This window comes from Dendropsophus ebraccatus, chromosome 8 (assembly GCF_027789765.1).
Source record: "Dendropsophus ebraccatus isolate aDenEbr1 chromosome 8, aDenEbr1.pat, whole genome shotgun sequence".
NCBI classification, from domain to species: Eukaryota; Metazoa; Chordata; class Amphibia; order Anura; family Hylidae; genus Dendropsophus; species Dendropsophus ebraccatus.
In genome coordinates, this window is record NC_091461.1 from 6,064,026 (window position 1) to 6,081,021 (window position 16,996).

A 16,996-nucleotide genomic window follows, 5' to 3' on the forward strand; every position below is an offset into this window, starting at 1 on the left:
GAAAAATAATCCTGAACTTAATAACAATTTAAATGGATTTATTCAACTGAAACAATAACAACATTACAGCATACGTTATTTGCTTAAACAAACATCCATGTTAACTAATTTGGCTAAACAAAAAAAAAAAAAAAAAAATAGTCCAAACAATCAGAAACATATTGTCTAACTTCTTGGACTTGGTACTGAAGGGGATGATTCTGTATTCATAGGTTTGTAGAACAATAGGATTAAGGTCTTTTTCTCAACTCTGTTCATGTTGTAACATTTGAGAACATATACAGCCTTTATTCTACTGAGTTAAACAACTCAGCTTTATCTCATGATGGAAGAACCTTTGGATGGTAAAATATTTTCCTCAAAAAGCAGTTTATTGAAAAAAAATCCGATTTAAATCAAAAAAATCCGATTTTTTTGATTTTTTTTAAAAAATCATTGATTTTTATCCACCCTGCCTCCCCTCATACCGAGCGCCAACAGCCCCGTACATCACACCCCCCCCCTCATACCGAGCGCCAACAGCCCCGTACATCACACCCCCCCTCATACCGAGCACCAACAGCCCCGTACATCACACCCCCCTTCATACCGAGCACCAACAGCCCCGTACATTACACCTCCCCTCATACCGAGCGCCAACAGCCCTGTACGTCACACCCACACTCATACCGAGCGCCAACAGCCCCGTACATCACACCTCCCCTCATACCGAGCACCAACAGCCCTGTACATTACTCCCCCCCCTCATACCGAGCACCAACAGCCCTGTACATTACACCCCCCCTCATACCGAGCACCAACAGCCCTGTACATTACACCCACCCTCATACCGAGCGCCACAGCCCCATACTTCATACCTCCCCTTATACCGAGCGCCAACGGTTCTGTACATTACACCTCCCCTCATACCGAGCGCCACAGCCCCGTACATCATACCTCCCCTCATACCGAGCGCCACAGCCCCGTACATCATACCTCCCCTCATACCGAGCTCCAACGGTCCTGTACATTACACCTCCCCTCATACCGAGCGCCACAGCCCCGTACATCATACCTCCCCTCATACCGAGCGCCAACAGCCCTGTACGTCACACCCACACTCATACTGAGCGCCAACAGCCCTGTACGTCACACCTCCCCTCATACTGAGCGCCAACAGCCCTGTACGTCACACCTCCCCTCATACCGAGCGCCAACAGCCCTGTATGTCACACCTCGCCTCATACAGAGAGACAATAGCCCAATGCATCACACCTCGCCTCATACCGAGAGACAATAGCCCAATGCATCACACCCCCCCCTCATACCGAGCGCCAACAGCCCCGTACGTCACACCTCCCCTCATACCGAGCACCAACAGCCCCGTACATCAAACCTCCCCTCATACCGAGCGCCAACAGCCCCGTACATTACACCTCCCCTCATACCGAGCGCCAACAGCCCTGTACGTCACACCCCCCCTCATACCGAGCACCAACAGCCCCGTACATTACACCTCCCCTCATACCGAGCGCCAACAGCCCTGTACGTCACACCCACACTCATACCGAGCGCCAACAGCCCTGTACGTTACACCCCCCCCTCATACCGAGCACCAACAGCCCTGTACATTACACCTCCCCTCATACCGAGCACCAACAGCCCCGTACATCATACCTCCCCTCATACCGAGCGCCACAGCCCCGTACATCATACCTCCCCTCATACCGAGCGCCACAGCCCCGTACATCATACCTCCCCTCATACCGAGCGCCAACGGTCCTGTACATTACACCTCCCCTCATGCCGAGCGCCACAGCCCCGTACATCATACCTCCCCTCATACCGAGCTCCAACAGCCCTGTACGTCACACCCACACTCATACTGAGCGCCAACAGCCCTGTACGTCACACCTCCCCTCATACTGAGCGCCAACAGCCCTGTACGTGACACCTCGCCTCATACCGAGAGACAATAGCCCGATGCATCACACACCTCCCCTCATACCGAGCGCCAACAGCCCTGTACGTCACACCTCCCCTCATACTGAGCGCCAACAGCCCTGTACATCACACCTCCCCTCATACTGAGCGCCAACAGCCCTGTACGTCACACCTCCCCTCATACCGAGCGCCAATAGCCCAATGCATCACACACCTCCCCTCATACCGAGCGCCAACAGCCCTGTACGTCACACCTCCCCTCATACTGAGCGCCAACAGCCCTGTACATCACACCTCCCCTCATACCGAGCGCCAACAGCCCTGTACGTCACACCTCGCCTCATACCGAGAGACAATAGCCCAATGCATCACACACCTCCCCTCATACCGAGCGCCAACAGCCCTGTATGTCACACCTCCCCTCATACCGAGCCCCAGCAGCCCTGTACGTCACACGTCCCCTCATACCGAGCGCCAGCAGCCCTGTACGTCACACCTCGCCTCATACCGAGAGACAATAGCCCAATGCATCACACCCCCCCCTCATACCGAGCGCCAACAGCCCCGTACATCACACCCACACTCATACCGAGCGCCAACAGCCCCGTACATCACACCCACACTCATACCGAGCGCCAACAGCCCCGTACATCACACCCACACTCATACCGAGCGCCAACAGCCCCGTACATCACACCCACACTCATACCGAGCGCCAACAGCCCCGTACATCACACCCACACTCATACCGAGCGCCAACAGCCCCGTACATCACACCCACACTCATACCGAGCGCCAACAGCCCCGTACATCACACCCACACTCATACCGAGCGCCAACAGCCCCGTACATCACACCCACACTCATACCGAGCGCCAACAGCCCCGTACATCACACCCACACTCATACCGAGCGCCAACAGCCCCGTACATCACACCCACACTCATACCGAGCGCCAGCAGCCCTGTACGTCACACCTCGCCTCATACCGAGAGACAATAGCCCAATGCATCACACACCTCCCCTCATACTGAGCGCCAACAGCCCTGTACGTCACACCTCCCCTCATACTGAGCGCCAACAGCCCTGTACATCACACCTCCCCTCATACTGAGCGCCAACAGCCCTGTACGTCACACCTCCCCTCATACTGAGCGCCAACAGCCCTGTACATCACACCTCCCCTCATACTGAGCGCCAACAGCCCTGTACGTCACACCTCCCCTCATACCGAGCGCCAATAGCCCAATGCATCACACACCTCCCCTCATACCGAGCGCCAACAGCCCTGTACGTCACACCTCCCCTCATACTGAGCGCCAACAGCCCTGTACATCACACCTCCCCTCATACCGAGCGCCAACAGCCCTGTACGTCACACCTCGCCTCATACCGAGAGACAATAGCCCAATGCATCACACACCTCCCCTCATACCGAGCGCCAACAGCCCTGTACGTCACACCTCCCCTCATACCGAGCCCCAGCAGCCCTGTACGTCAGACATCCCCTCATACCGAGCGCCAGCAGCCCTGTACGTCACACCTCGCCTCATACCGAGAGACAATAGCCCAATGCATCACACCCCCCCCTCATACCGAGCGCCAACAGCCCTGTACGTCACACCCCCCCTCATACCGAGCGCCAACAGCCCCGTACATCACACCCACACTCATACCGAGCGCCAACAGCCCCGTACATCACACCCACACTCATACCGAGCGCCAACAGCCCCGTACATCACACCCACACTCATACCGAGCGCCAACAGCCCCGTACATCACACCCACACTCATACCGAGCGCCAACAGCCCCGTACATCACACCCACACTCATACCGAGCGCCAACAGCCCCGTACATCACACCCACACTCATACCGAGCGCCAACAGCCCCGTACATCACACCCACACTCATACCGAGCGCCAACAGCCCCGTACATCACACCCACACTCATACCGAGCGCCAACAGCCCCGTACATCACACCCACACTCATACCGAGCGCCAACAGCCCCGTACATCACACCCACACTCATACCGAGCGCCAACAGCCCCGTACATCACACCCACACTCATACCGAGCGCCAACAGCCCCGTACATCACACCCACACTCATACCGAGCGCCAACAGCCCCGTACGTCACACCCACACTCATACCGAGCGCCAACAGCCCCGTACGTCACACCCACACTCATACCGAGCGCCAACAGCCCCGTACGTCACACCCACACTCATACTGAGCTGCCACACCCTCGTACCTCCACCTTGTACTAAACTGCAACACCCCTGTATATCTCCTTATACTCACCTCATATTGAGCGCTGACGTTACACCTCCCTTCATACTGAGCGCCTATGGCCCGTGTATCACACCTCCCCTCATACTGAGCATTGACAGCCCTGTACGTCACACCCACACTCATACTGAGCGCCAACAGCCCTGTACGTCACACCTCCCCTCATACCGAGCACCAACAGCCCTGTACGTCACACCTCGCCTCATACCGAGAGACAATAGCCCAATGCATCACACACCTCCCCTCATACCGAGCGCCAACAGCCCTGTACGTCACACCTCCCCTCATACTGAGCGCCAACAGCCCTGTACGTCACACCTCGCCTCATACCGAGAGACAATAGCCCAATGCATCACACACCTCCCCTCATACCGAGCCCCAGCAGCCCTGTACGTCACACGTCCCCTCATACCGAGCGCCAGCAGCCCTGTACGTCACACCTCGCCTCATACCGAGAGACAATAGCCCAATGCATCAAACCCCCCTCTCATACCGAGCACCAACAGGCCTGTACGTCACACCCACACTCATACCGAGCGCCAACAGCCCTGTACATCACACCCACACTCATACCGAGCGCCAACAGCCCTGTACGTCACACCCACACTCATACCGAGCACCAACAGCCCCGTACGTCACACCCACACTCATACCGAGCGCCAACAGCCCCGTACGTCACACCCACACTCATACTGAGCTGCCACACCCTCGTACCTCCACCTTGTACTAAACTGCAACACCCCTGTATATCTCCTTATACTCACCTCATATTGAGCGCTGACGTTACACCTCCCTTCATACTGAGCGCCTATGGCCCGTGTATCACACCTCCCCTCATACTGAGCATTGACAGCCCCGTACGTCACACCTCCCCTTTTACCGAGTGCCGACGGCCCTGTGCGTCATACTGAGCGCCAACGGTCCACGTGCATCACACCTCCACTCATACTGAGCACCAACGGCCCTGTGCATCACACTTCCCCTTATACTGATCGCCACCGTCCCTGTGCATCATGCTGAGCACCGACAGCCCACGTGCATCACACCTCCCCTCATACTGAGCGCCGACAGCCCACGTGCATCACACCTCCCCCTCATACTGAGCGCCGACAGCCCACGTGCATCACACCTCACCTCATACTGAGCGCCGACAGCCCACGTGCATCACACCTCCCCTTATACTGAGCACCGACAGCCCACGTGCATCACCCCCCCCCCCCTCATACTGAGCACTGACTGCCCCATGTATCACACCTCCCCTTATACTGAGCGCTGATGGCCCCGTACCCCCCCTCTATTCCAGTCAGTGGCATCTCTGTACCTCCCACCAAACAGAGCAGTGACACCCTTGTACCTCCCACCATACAGAGCAGTGACACCCCTGTACCTCCCACCATACAGAGCAGTGACACCCCTCTACCTCCCACCATACAGAGCAGTGACACCCCTGTACCTCCCACCATACAGAGCAGTGACACCCCTGTACCTCCCACCATACAGAGCAGTGACACCCCTGTACCTCCCACCATACAGAGCAGTGACACCCCTGTACCTCCCACCATACAGAGCAGTGACACCCCTGTACCTCCCACCATACAGAGCAGTGACACCCCTGTACCTCCCACCATACAGAGCAGTGACACCCCTGTACCTCACACCTTCCCCCATACAGAGCAGTGGCCCCAAAATGTCGCCCTGCTCTTTACACTGTTATCTCCAATTCTATAGAGCTGAGTAAACTCGCAGCGTCCATTCATCTTCACTGCCCTATAGAAAGGGGAATATGCAAAAAAAAAAACGCCATTGGAGCATCATTAGTCTCAAAACACAGGACTAGCCAGATATCCCTCCGGGAAGTACCCAGCCAGGGGCGGCTCCTGTATGGAAACCACCAAAACCACTGTAGAAAGGGGGACATGCAACCTCCATTAACATGGTCAGTGGGGCAACCAACAATCAGGTATTGAGCACCTGTCCTGTGTGGGTGGTTGGAAAACACCCTTAAAGGGGTACTCCGGTAAATCTCAGGTCTTCCAGTACTTATCAGCTGCTTTATGTCCTGCAGGAAGTGCTTTATTCTCTCCAGTCTGACACAGTTCTCTCTGCTGCCACCTCTGTCCCTGTCAGGAACTGTCCAGAGCAGCAGCAAATCCCCATAGAAAACCTTTCCTGTATCTATGCCGCGCTTTGTACAAATACATGTTTTATTGGGCATTTGTTAAAATACTTTTGAAAAATTTTCAATAAAAAGATTGAACAGAAAACCTTTCCTGCTCTGGACAGTTCCTGATATGGACAGAGGTGGCAGCAGAGAGCACTGTGACAGACTGGAGAGAATACACCACTTCCTGCAGGACATACAGCTGCTAAGTACTGGAAGGCTGGAGATTTTGTAATAGATGTAAATTACAAATCTATATAACTTTCTGAAACTAGTTCATTTAAAAGAAAACGATTCTCTCCGGAGTACCCCCTTTAAAGATTTTAAAGGCATTTCCCCCTGCAATGTTCTCTTTGGCCGGGTTCACATCAGATGATATAAAGCTGTTCCTATGTACACAGTGTATCTATATGCCATAAATAATATCCAGGCCCTCATTTTTTGTTTTTCTGACCTATATTTGCAGCGTGTCCCTTCCCTGTGAGCACAGCTTTAGTTTTCATTATGTCCCGGTATAAATATAAATTCATATATTTTTTTGAGTTTTTACATGACCCTGTCTCTCTGCCTCCTCTTTCCTTGCAGATCATGTGCCACTATAGCCTGCACAAGACACGCTGGTAGGCTGCCCAGATAAATTATGTGTAATTGGATTCTAAACAGTTTTTTGCAGTAATATCCTACTTTACTGTTGCTGTAAAATTCTCATATGGAAGCATTGAGCTAAGGCTGACACTGGGCACTGCCCCCATTGTTTGCAGTCCAGTCCTTCCTGGAGTTCATGCTATGTTTCCTGTGGTGCGGAGGATGAGCGGAGTCACAGGGAGGGGCTGGCTGGAGTCCTGGTGGGTTTCCAGGACCATGGACAGTGCTCGGCCTCCTTAGTATTAGAAGCGATAACGCTGCATTGTTTCTGTGATAGGCCACAGCTTTACTCCATTTATCCACCCCTTCCTCTGCTGTCTATGATTATCTATTGCTCTCTGTTATCAGCCACTTCAGTCTAGGCAGAGCCTGAATACAGGACAGGTAAATGAAAGCAGTCAGCAAGCTGGTCACAGAGATGATCTCATGGGGTGTATACTTCTTCACTGCGCTGTATTCCCATTCATATCACACAGTATATAGAATAGAGTTGATGTTTTGTGGTGGATAAAGATTCATTGTCTACATTTTCTTCCTCTTTTTTTTTCAGCCATTGAGAAATTTGAAGAACTTAAAACTGAAAATGAACAAACGAAAAATGAGGTGAGCGACGTCTGTGTCCTGGTACTGGGCGTGTGTAGAATCGTACACAAGGCCGACAGAGGAGACAATCACCCGCCCATTGGCGCCGTGTGTGTGTCTTGTTTGCTAAAGGGGGAACGGACGCTCTTCTCTGCTGACTTGAGACCCATCGGCCCTACGTTCCACTTTTTGGGAAAGGCGTATGAGTAGAAAGGTGTCCATATTGTCATCTGGGATAATCTTCTGTCCATGGTGACCCCAGTGTAGGGAGGACACAGCAGCTGCCCCCATATAACTTATCTAGAGCATTGAGTATAGCAGCCCTGATACATGGGGCGATTATTCATTGAACAGACAGATGTTTCCTTGTGTAATAGGCCCAGCGGTCAGCTGATGGACAAGTGTTTGCTCACTCGCTGGTTGATGGGGTCCTATCAGCAGGTTAAATATGTTGAAGATTGTGCAACAGATGAGGACAGTGGCGACAGAGATTGTAGAGACTAAACTGTGAATCATGTGTCATGTGACCATAATCCCCGCATAAGTTTGGGGTTGGGCGCTGGCTGAAATCTCCTCTTATCTGGAGAGTAGCGCAGCAGGGAGAGGCTTATCGTACGCCATAGAACTGCAGCCACTCCCTGATTATTTTCTCCGGCCTCCGCACACAGTACGGTGGCTGCAAAAAACTAAATTTCAGCCATATTACCGGGCTGTAAACAAGCACTCCTCTTCTAGATCAGGGCCTGTTACACAGCTCGCTAATCTTGTGGCCTATACTGAAATCACTGGTCAGCCGCACATTCACTGCAGACTATTGTCATTTATTTGTTTATGGGTCTAAATTACCCGATCATCCAATGAATGAGCATTTGCTCTTTTGTCAACTGAATGAGCAACCCATAATTGCCCCATGTAATAAAGCCCTAACATGAATATACAAGCTTCAGCTGAAGGATATACGTGCCAGCTTCACGCATCACATCTGCGCAGGCTGGACTTGCAGAGATCGGGGAAAGAAGTATACTAAAAACTAGTAGATTATTCTGTTTACTCCAATCTCCAACCAAAAACACATGTATGATCAGCTGAACCAAGTGCATGCTCATGGTGTAATAATTAGACAACTGGGGAGGAGGAAGGACAGGACGGTGACAGGCCAACACCTAAGGAGGAAGAAGGACAGGACGTTGACAGGATGACACCTGGGGAGGAAGGAGGACATGATGGTAATGAGTTGACACTTGGGGGGGAGGAAGGACAGGACAGTGATGGATTAACAGGCCGACACCTGAGAGGGAAGAAGGACAGGGCGGTGAGGGGCTGATACCTGGGGAGGAGGAAGGACAGTGACAGAAAGGTGATGCGATGACACTTGGGGAGGACAGGCCGACAACTAGGGAGGAGGAAGGACAGGATGATTACGGGATGACACCTGGGGAGGAGGAAGGACAGGACAGTGACAGGATGACACTTGGGGAGGAGGAAGGACAGGAAGGTGATGGGATGACACTTGGAGAGGAGGAAGGACAGGAAGGTGACGGGATGACACTTGGGGAGGAGGAAGGACAGGGTGGTGAGGGGATGTTACTTAGGGAGGAGGAAGGACAGTGACTGACAGGAAGGTGATGGGATGACACTTGGGGAGGACAAAGTACAGGTCGACAACTAGGAAGGAGGAAGGACAGGACAATGACAGGATGACACCTGGGCAGGAGGAAGGACAGGACGGTGATGGGATGACACCTGGGCAGGAGGAAGGACAGGACGGTGACAGGCCGACACCTGGGGAGGAGGAAGGACAGGTCGAGGTAGGGGAGGTAGGACGGGACAGGATTTTCTTGAGGTCATGATGGTAGTAAGGAATGGTGACCTGTGTGGATAAGACGTGTCATGTTCTGTTCCTCCTGGTGGCCCCAAACAGAACATTATTTGTGTATCCGGCGGTGGATGGCAGCATCATTTCCAGGGACAGATGTGTAATATACCTGGTGGGGGGATGCTAAGGATTGGAGGCAGGTAGAACTGGTACAGCACTGTATATGGTGAGGTCAGAGGTCATTCATAGTGATATGTCAGGCAAACCGCAGCCAATCAGTACTCCGCTTTCGTGCTGTCTTCTTTGTGTCTGATTGGCTGCTGTGAAACATCTGATCCCGCTGTGTCTCCTTTTCTCATTCTCTGCTGATACCATCTTATTTGTTTTCTCTTTGTCTCCCCTAGTTTGACAAGGTTAAACAGGAGCGAGATGAGGCCCTCAAAAAGTTGGAGGAATTCAATAAAAGTAAGTGAATCCTCAGTGAATGGTTTACTATTATCTGGTTATATACAGCTGTCACGGCCTAGAGAAGTAGTACTGTGCAGCAACCCCTATCCCATCATACAAATCGGGAGAAGATACTGAGCTTCTGTCACCACACAGTATGGATACTAGAGAAGTAGTACTGTGCAGCAACCCCTATCCCATCATACAAAATGTGAGAAGATACTGAGCATCTGTCACCACCCAGTGTGGATACTAGAGAGGTGATACTGTGTACAGTCATGACCAAAAGTTTTGAGAATGACACAAATCTTATATTTTCCCCTGATCTGCTGCCCTCTGGATTTTCTGTGTGTTTGTCAGATGTTTTTATCACATACAGAAATATAATTGTAATCATATTATGAGTAACAGAAGCTTATACTGACAGCTAGACTGAGTTACTGCAGCAAGTCTATAATATTTGCAGTGTTTCGCCTTCTTCTTCAGGACCTCTGCAATTCTCCCCGGCTGCTCTCATACAACTTCTGGACCAAATCCTGACTGATAGCCGTCCATTCTTGCACAATCAATGCTTGCATTTTGTAAGAATGTGTTGGTTTTGGTTCGGCCACCCGTCTCTTCATGATTGACCACAAGTTCTCAATGGGATTAAGATCTGGGGAGTTTCCAGGCCACGGACCCAACATCTCTGTTTTGTTCCCTGAGCCATTTAGTTATCACCTTTGCTTTATGGAAAGGTGCTCCATCATGCTGGAAAAGGCATTGTTGATGGCCAAACTGCTCTTGGACATTTGGGAGAAGTTGCTCTTGGAGGACATTCTGGTCCCATTCTTTATTCATTAATGTGTTTTTAGGCAAGACTGTGAGAGAGCCGATTCCCTTGGCTGAGAAGCAACCCCACACATGGATGGTTTCAGGATGCCGGTTACAGTTGGCATGAGACAAGACTGGTGGTAGCGCTCACCTCGTCTTCTCCCAATAAGCTGTTTTCCAGATGTCCCAAACAATCGGAAAGGGGATTCATCAGGGAAAATGACTTTCCCCCAGTCCTCAGCAGTCCACTCCCTGGACCTTTCCCCCAGTCCTCAGCAGTCCACTCCCTGGACCTTTTGCAGAATATCAGTCTGTCCCTGATGTTTTTTCTGGAGAGAAGTGGCTTCTTTGCTGCCCTCCTGGAGACCAGGCCTTGCTCCAAGAGTCTCCGCAGTCTCACAGTGCACAGTGCAGATGCCCTCACACCTGCCTGCTGCCATTCCTGAGCAAGCTCTGCACTGCTGGTAGCCCCATCCCGCAGCTGAAACACTTTTGAGAGATGGTCCTGGCGCTTGCTGGTCTTTCTTGGGCGCCCTGGAGCCTTTTTGGCAACAATGGAACCTCTCTCCTTGAAGTTCTTGATGATGCGATAGATTGGTGACTGAGGTGCAATCTTTCTAGCTGCGATACTCTTCCCTGTTAGGTCATTTTTGTGCAGTGCAATAATGACTGCACGTGTTTCTTTAGAGATAACCATGGATAACAGAAGAGAAACAATGATGCCAAGCACCAGCCTCCTTTTTAAAGTGTCCAGTGGTGTCATTCTTACTTAATCATGACAGATTGATCTCCAGCCCTGTCCTCATCCACACCCACACCTGTGTTACTGGAGCAATCACTGAAACAATGTTAGCTGCTCCTTGTAAGGCCGGGCTGCAATGATGATGAAATCTGTTTTGGGGGATAAAGTTAATTTTCTGGGCAAATATTGACTTTGCAAGTAATTGCTGTTAAGCTGATCCCTCTGTATAACATTCTGGAGTATATGCAAATTGCCATTTTAAAAACTGAAGCAGTAGACTTTGTAAAAATTAATATTTGTATCATTCTCAAAACTTTTGGCCATGATTGTAGATCTCTTCTGTCCCAACATACAAAGCATAGGAAATGGCTCTATACAGCTGTCGTGTTGCTGCATATGGGGCAAAAGAAGTGCTACTTGCTTTTCTAAAATGTCATAAAACATGTGAGAAGTAATACTGTGCAGCTGTCATCTGTTCCTACACAGAGTATAAGCGTCCTATTAGAGTGGTAATCGGTTGAATAAAACCGATAACTGCTTAGAGACAATGATCAGCCAATGACAACAATCATCGGATGTAAAACCATCGGCCACAAGTTGTGCATTGCTACATGTAATAGTGATGTGTGGCCGATGGCCATTGAAAAAACTGTTAATACATTTTCTGTCCATACTCCCGATCTTCTCTTGACTGGGCCAGCGATTGGCTGAGCAGCCTGACAGCTTAGAGCAAATAATAATGTATAACAGTAGGGCAAGGCCTGCACGGACATTGCTCAGCCATTTTAAGTCTGAATAAACCCATTCAGATGCCACTTATCCAGGCCTACATTGCATAAGAAGTAATCCTGTGTAGCTGTCCCCTATTCCTTTTATATGGTGAATGAGAAGTGGTACTGTGCAGTAGTCACCTATCCCTGCACATGGTAAAATGAAAAGGTTGTACTGTGCAGTAGTCACCTATGCCTTCATACACTGCATGAGAAGTTGTACTGTGCAGTAGTTACCAGGGCTGTGGAGTCGGAGTTTGAGTCAGAGCTAGTTTGGGCTGAAGTCCGAAAAAAGGAACAGACTCCAGCTTTAAATAAAAATCTTATTTTAAACAATTTAAAATTGTGTTTTGATATCAATTTTATAAGTTTTGCTCATCAATATATATTATGAGCAACATAAAACATGGGACACTGGCCCTATTAGATAAGGGTGGTCGGGGGAATATATCAGTAATAGGACACTGGCCCTATTACATAAGGGTGGTCGGGGGATATATCAGTAATAGGACACTGGCCCTATTAGAATAGGAGGGTCAGGGAATATATCAGTAATAGGACACTGGCCCTATTAGAATAGGAGGGTCAGGGAATATATCAGTAATAGGACACTGGCCCTATTAGATAAGGGTGGTCGGGGAATATATCAGTAATAGGACACTGGCCCTATTACATAAGGGTGGTCGGGGAATATATCAGTAATAGGACACTGGCCCTATTACATAAGGGTGATTGGGGGATATATCAGTAAGAGGACACTGGCCCTATTACATAAGGGTGATTGGGGGATATATCAGTAAGAGGACACTGGCCCTATTACATAAGGGTGGTCGGGGAAAAGTTGTCGGTCACTATTTGGCAGTTTGTTTCTGAGCTGGAAGAGTCCATTGTGTGGGGGGAGATCTGTGCTGTTCTCTTCCTGGATGCTGGATGACTGTATATGAGCAGCAGTGTAATATGAAGATATCCTGTGTAATATAGAGGAGGAGGAGAGACATACGTAGTGTAGCAGTAACCTCTGTCCTCAATGTGGTTTTCTTCAGTGTTCTATGGCTACAGCAGGGTGTGTGTGTGCATGCGTGCTATGGCTGCAGCAGGCTGTGTGTCTGTGTGTGCCTGTGTGCTATGGCTGCAGCAGGCTGTGTGTGTGTGCGCGGTATGGCTGCAGCAGGCTGTGTGTGTGTGTGCGGTATGGCTGCAGCAGGCTGTGTGTGTGCTATGGCTGCAGCAGGCTGTGTGTGTGCTATGGCTGCAGCAGGCTGTGTGTGTGTGTGTGTGTGTGTGTGCGCGCTATGGCTGCAGCAGGCTGTGTGTGTGTGCTATGGCTGCAGCAGGCTGTGTGTGTGTGTGCGCTATGGCTGCAGCAGGCTGTCTGTGTGTGTGCGCTATGGCTGCAGCAGGCTGTGTGTGTGTGTGTGTGTGCGCTATGGCTGCAGCAGGCTGTGTGTGTGTGTGTGTGTGTGCTATGGCTGCAGCAGGCTGTGTGTGTGTGTGTGTGCGCTATGGCTGCAGCAGGCTGTGTGTGTGTATGTGCGCTATGGCTGCAGCAGGCTGTGTGTGTGTGTGTGTGCTATGGCGTTCCCCCCACACCCACAGTGACCCCTCTCTATATCACTGTGTGACCCCTCTCTAGATCACTCTGTGTGACACCCCTCTCTAGATCACTCTGTGTGACACCCCTCTCTAGATCACTCTGTGTGACACCCCTCTCTAGATCACTCTGTGTGACACCCCTCTCTAGATCACTCTGTGTGACACCCCTCTCTAGATCACTCTGTGTGACACCCCTCTCTAGATCACTCTGTGTGACACCCCTCTCTAGATCACTCTGTGTGACACCCCTCTCTAGATCACTCTGTGTGACACCCCTCTCTAGATCACTCTGTGTGACACCCCTCTCTAGATCACTCTGTGTGACACCTATATTACAGGTATCTGGCATTGTTAGCAGTGTTTCTGTGTGTCTGGTGAATATTTAGTTATGAACATAGAAGATAGTCAGCAGGAAAAGCCCACCTGCTCCATCTAGTCTAGTTGTGAGTGGTTCAGGACATGGAGGCTGGAGACTGGCTGCATCCACTGCACACACAGGAGAAGCTGCTTTATATACAGTATATATTCCCTCAGAAGTCGCCCGAGGATCATGTAGGACATTAGGGAGAAGCTGCTGAGCCAGTGTGATAGATATCTCCCCTGGTATATGACCGGCCACTTAAGAAGGAGCTGGAGTCGGAGTCGGTCCTGATAAAATTCAGGAGTCCGAATCGTAGCTGCGGCTTACTGACTCCACAGCCCTGGTAGTCACCTATGCCTTCATACCCCTTATGAGAAGTGGTACTGTGCAGTAGTCACATAGACAACACACATGTGATAGTAATAATTAATGAGCCTTTGTTTGGGTCTTTCCTGGCCCCGCCCCCTCCCTGTGTTTTATCGAATATTGGAGGCTGGTTTCGGTATAATTAGTAATGCAGTTTATGACTGTAGATTACCTAATGGCCGCTCATTGTCGGTCACATTGTACGCGGTGACAATGGCGAGCGACGTACTCTCCTCCAGCTTTATGGGAATCATGTCGTCCACTCCACCTGGCGCATTGTGTAGCACAATAATCCTTGCAGCGACTACCTGAAGAGGTGACGGCGCTCAGCGTCTCTTCATCCTTTTGTCAGCGACGCTTCTTATTTTCTAGGTATCTTGTCCCGACGGCACAGATACGTTTAAGGAAATATTAGTCCCTATTTGCAGTCTGACAATGCAAAAAGGCTATTATGGGGGATAAAGAGGCGCCCGGCCTTTGTCTGTGTGAATGAACCTCGCCGGGTCTCTTCTGCTTCTGTTTTTCCCGTGGATATAGCCATGTTTTGTGCGGGATTCTGCCTTAATGGGGGCCGCGTTCTGTACGCCAAGCAGCTGCATTTTAAGGCCTATTGGTTGATTTCATAGCTTTTTGAAAATTGCTTCTATTCAATGCACAAGATAGGGGGGGGGGGTGTTTATTGGGGGGGGGGGGCTTTCAACTAGACAATCATTTCTTTTCAATTGAAGCCGACAAGGTTGATGAAAACATGGCCATTTTGTTATAATGATGAAACGACAGAGGCATCTGCAGCCCTCATCAAGCCGCCGCCGCTGCTGCCGATCGGCTTTAATTCAGTGCTCTGTTTGCGGCGCTGATACCATTATGCCGCCTGTCCCCACACTCGTAATGACTCCTTTGAGAAATGCAGTCGAAACGATCTTGACGAGTGAAAGGAACTCTCAATTACGGCTGCCACTTCCCGACGTGTCAGATTGCGTCTCAGCCACTCGCCCCGATTTTCACTCTTCCATCGCTGTTTATTTACAATGTCTACCAGTAATTACACTTAACGTGTTATTTATGGAGGGTGGGGGGGCTGGCGAGCACTGGGCGGGGGGTGCTGCAGCCATGGAGTGGGAGTTTCGCACAGTGGGCGCTATCTGGCCGCCCGTGACGGCGGATGCAGCGATAATGTTGGTAATGCGAGTATTGCTCTCATCAGCGTATAATTAGCCGCCCCTCGGAGGTGACACTTCTTGTAATAACAGTGTTGGTTGGCGGTTTTCTCCCTCGGCGTAACTGCTAATTAGTTAAGTGGTTTTTGCTTGGCCCTGCGCTCGGCAGATTAGTGTTTGCTGGGAAAAAGGGGAAAAAAAATATTAAAAGTGTCAAGGTTACAGCGCAGCGCGGTTTTTCATCACTGCCATCTGCATTTCAATTGCTGGGGGGACGACAAGAAAAGTTTCCTGAAATGACTGCGGCTACGTTCTCACACTGAGTAGGGACGGTGCGCTACTGCACTGGTTTGGTCAGTATGGCGACAAATTGTTTAAATCTTTGCGCCACTCTACTGACACACTGTATCAGCACAGGATTTGGAGCTCCCAGTATCATAATGACCAAGTGTGGCCTGTAGCTCATCATCCGTATATATGGAGCATGAGAAGGAGGCCTACGGCTACTTTACACGTCCGTAGTGCAGCCTGCAGCCACAGACCTCCCTATGAATGTTGATCTGTAGTGCTCCGTGCTTCACAGAACTTTACATTGCCACTTCATTAGCAAAGCGATCCATGCTGCAAATTTAGGTTCGCCTTACAGCAGGGGCCACTGAATCTTATCTCTTATGCACATAAACCTTAGAATTTTCAAGCAGTTTTCCTAACCTGCGCATACAACTCAAAGATGAGTCCATTTTACACTTCAGTTTCTTAAAAATCTTTACATTCTGTTAGACGCATTTTTTTGAACCGCCAGCCTGTTCCCGTGCATGTTGCCGCTCTATTCGCGAGCCAGGCCCAGCACAAGCTGGCGCTGTGTACGGGAACCTGGGCAGCAGTTAAAAACAAAGGACAGAGCCACCAACAACCCCGCGCCAGAGCTGGTCAAATAATGTAAAAAGCCCAAAGTGATGTACCTGGTGTTCCATTCACTTTAATCCTTCAGAGTAAGGACAGGTGGTGGTAATGCCATCACTGCCCCCGAGAGAGCCACCACCACCAGTACTACGGAAGTTCTTTGCCAGGCTCGGCCATTGGCTTGTCTGCCCGCTGCCTTTGAACTGATGGGATCCAGTCCTGGGAAACTTCTTCCATTTTACCAGCAATGGATCCAGCTTTTACAGGCGCGGCACAGAGTTCAAAGGCAGCTGGCTGAGAAGCCGACGGCCGAGCCTAGCGAAGAGCTTCCCTAGTGCTGCAAATTCATTAATCCCTAGTCCTCAGCTATATCTCATTTATCCATTTCAGGGGTGTATAGCAACAGCTGGGATGTCTGCTAT

At 50.5% G+C, this 16,996-nt stretch overlaps 1 protein-coding gene across 2 annotated transcripts in view; it reads left to right on the forward strand.

Moving 5' to 3' along the window:
• SHTN1 (shootin 1) overlaps window positions 1-16,996 on the forward strand; it is a 71,559-nt gene that overhangs the window by 6,691 nt on the left and 47,872 nt on the right. For both annotated transcript variants that reach the window (XM_069979683.1, XM_069979684.1), the window contains exons 2-3: window positions 7,575-7,627; window positions 9,827-9,887. In XM_069979683.1, coding sequence (XP_069835784.1) covers window positions 7,575-7,627; window positions 9,827-9,887 — 114 coding nt within the window. The remainder of the gene's footprint in view (window positions 1-7,574; window positions 7,628-9,826; window positions 9,888-16,996) is intronic.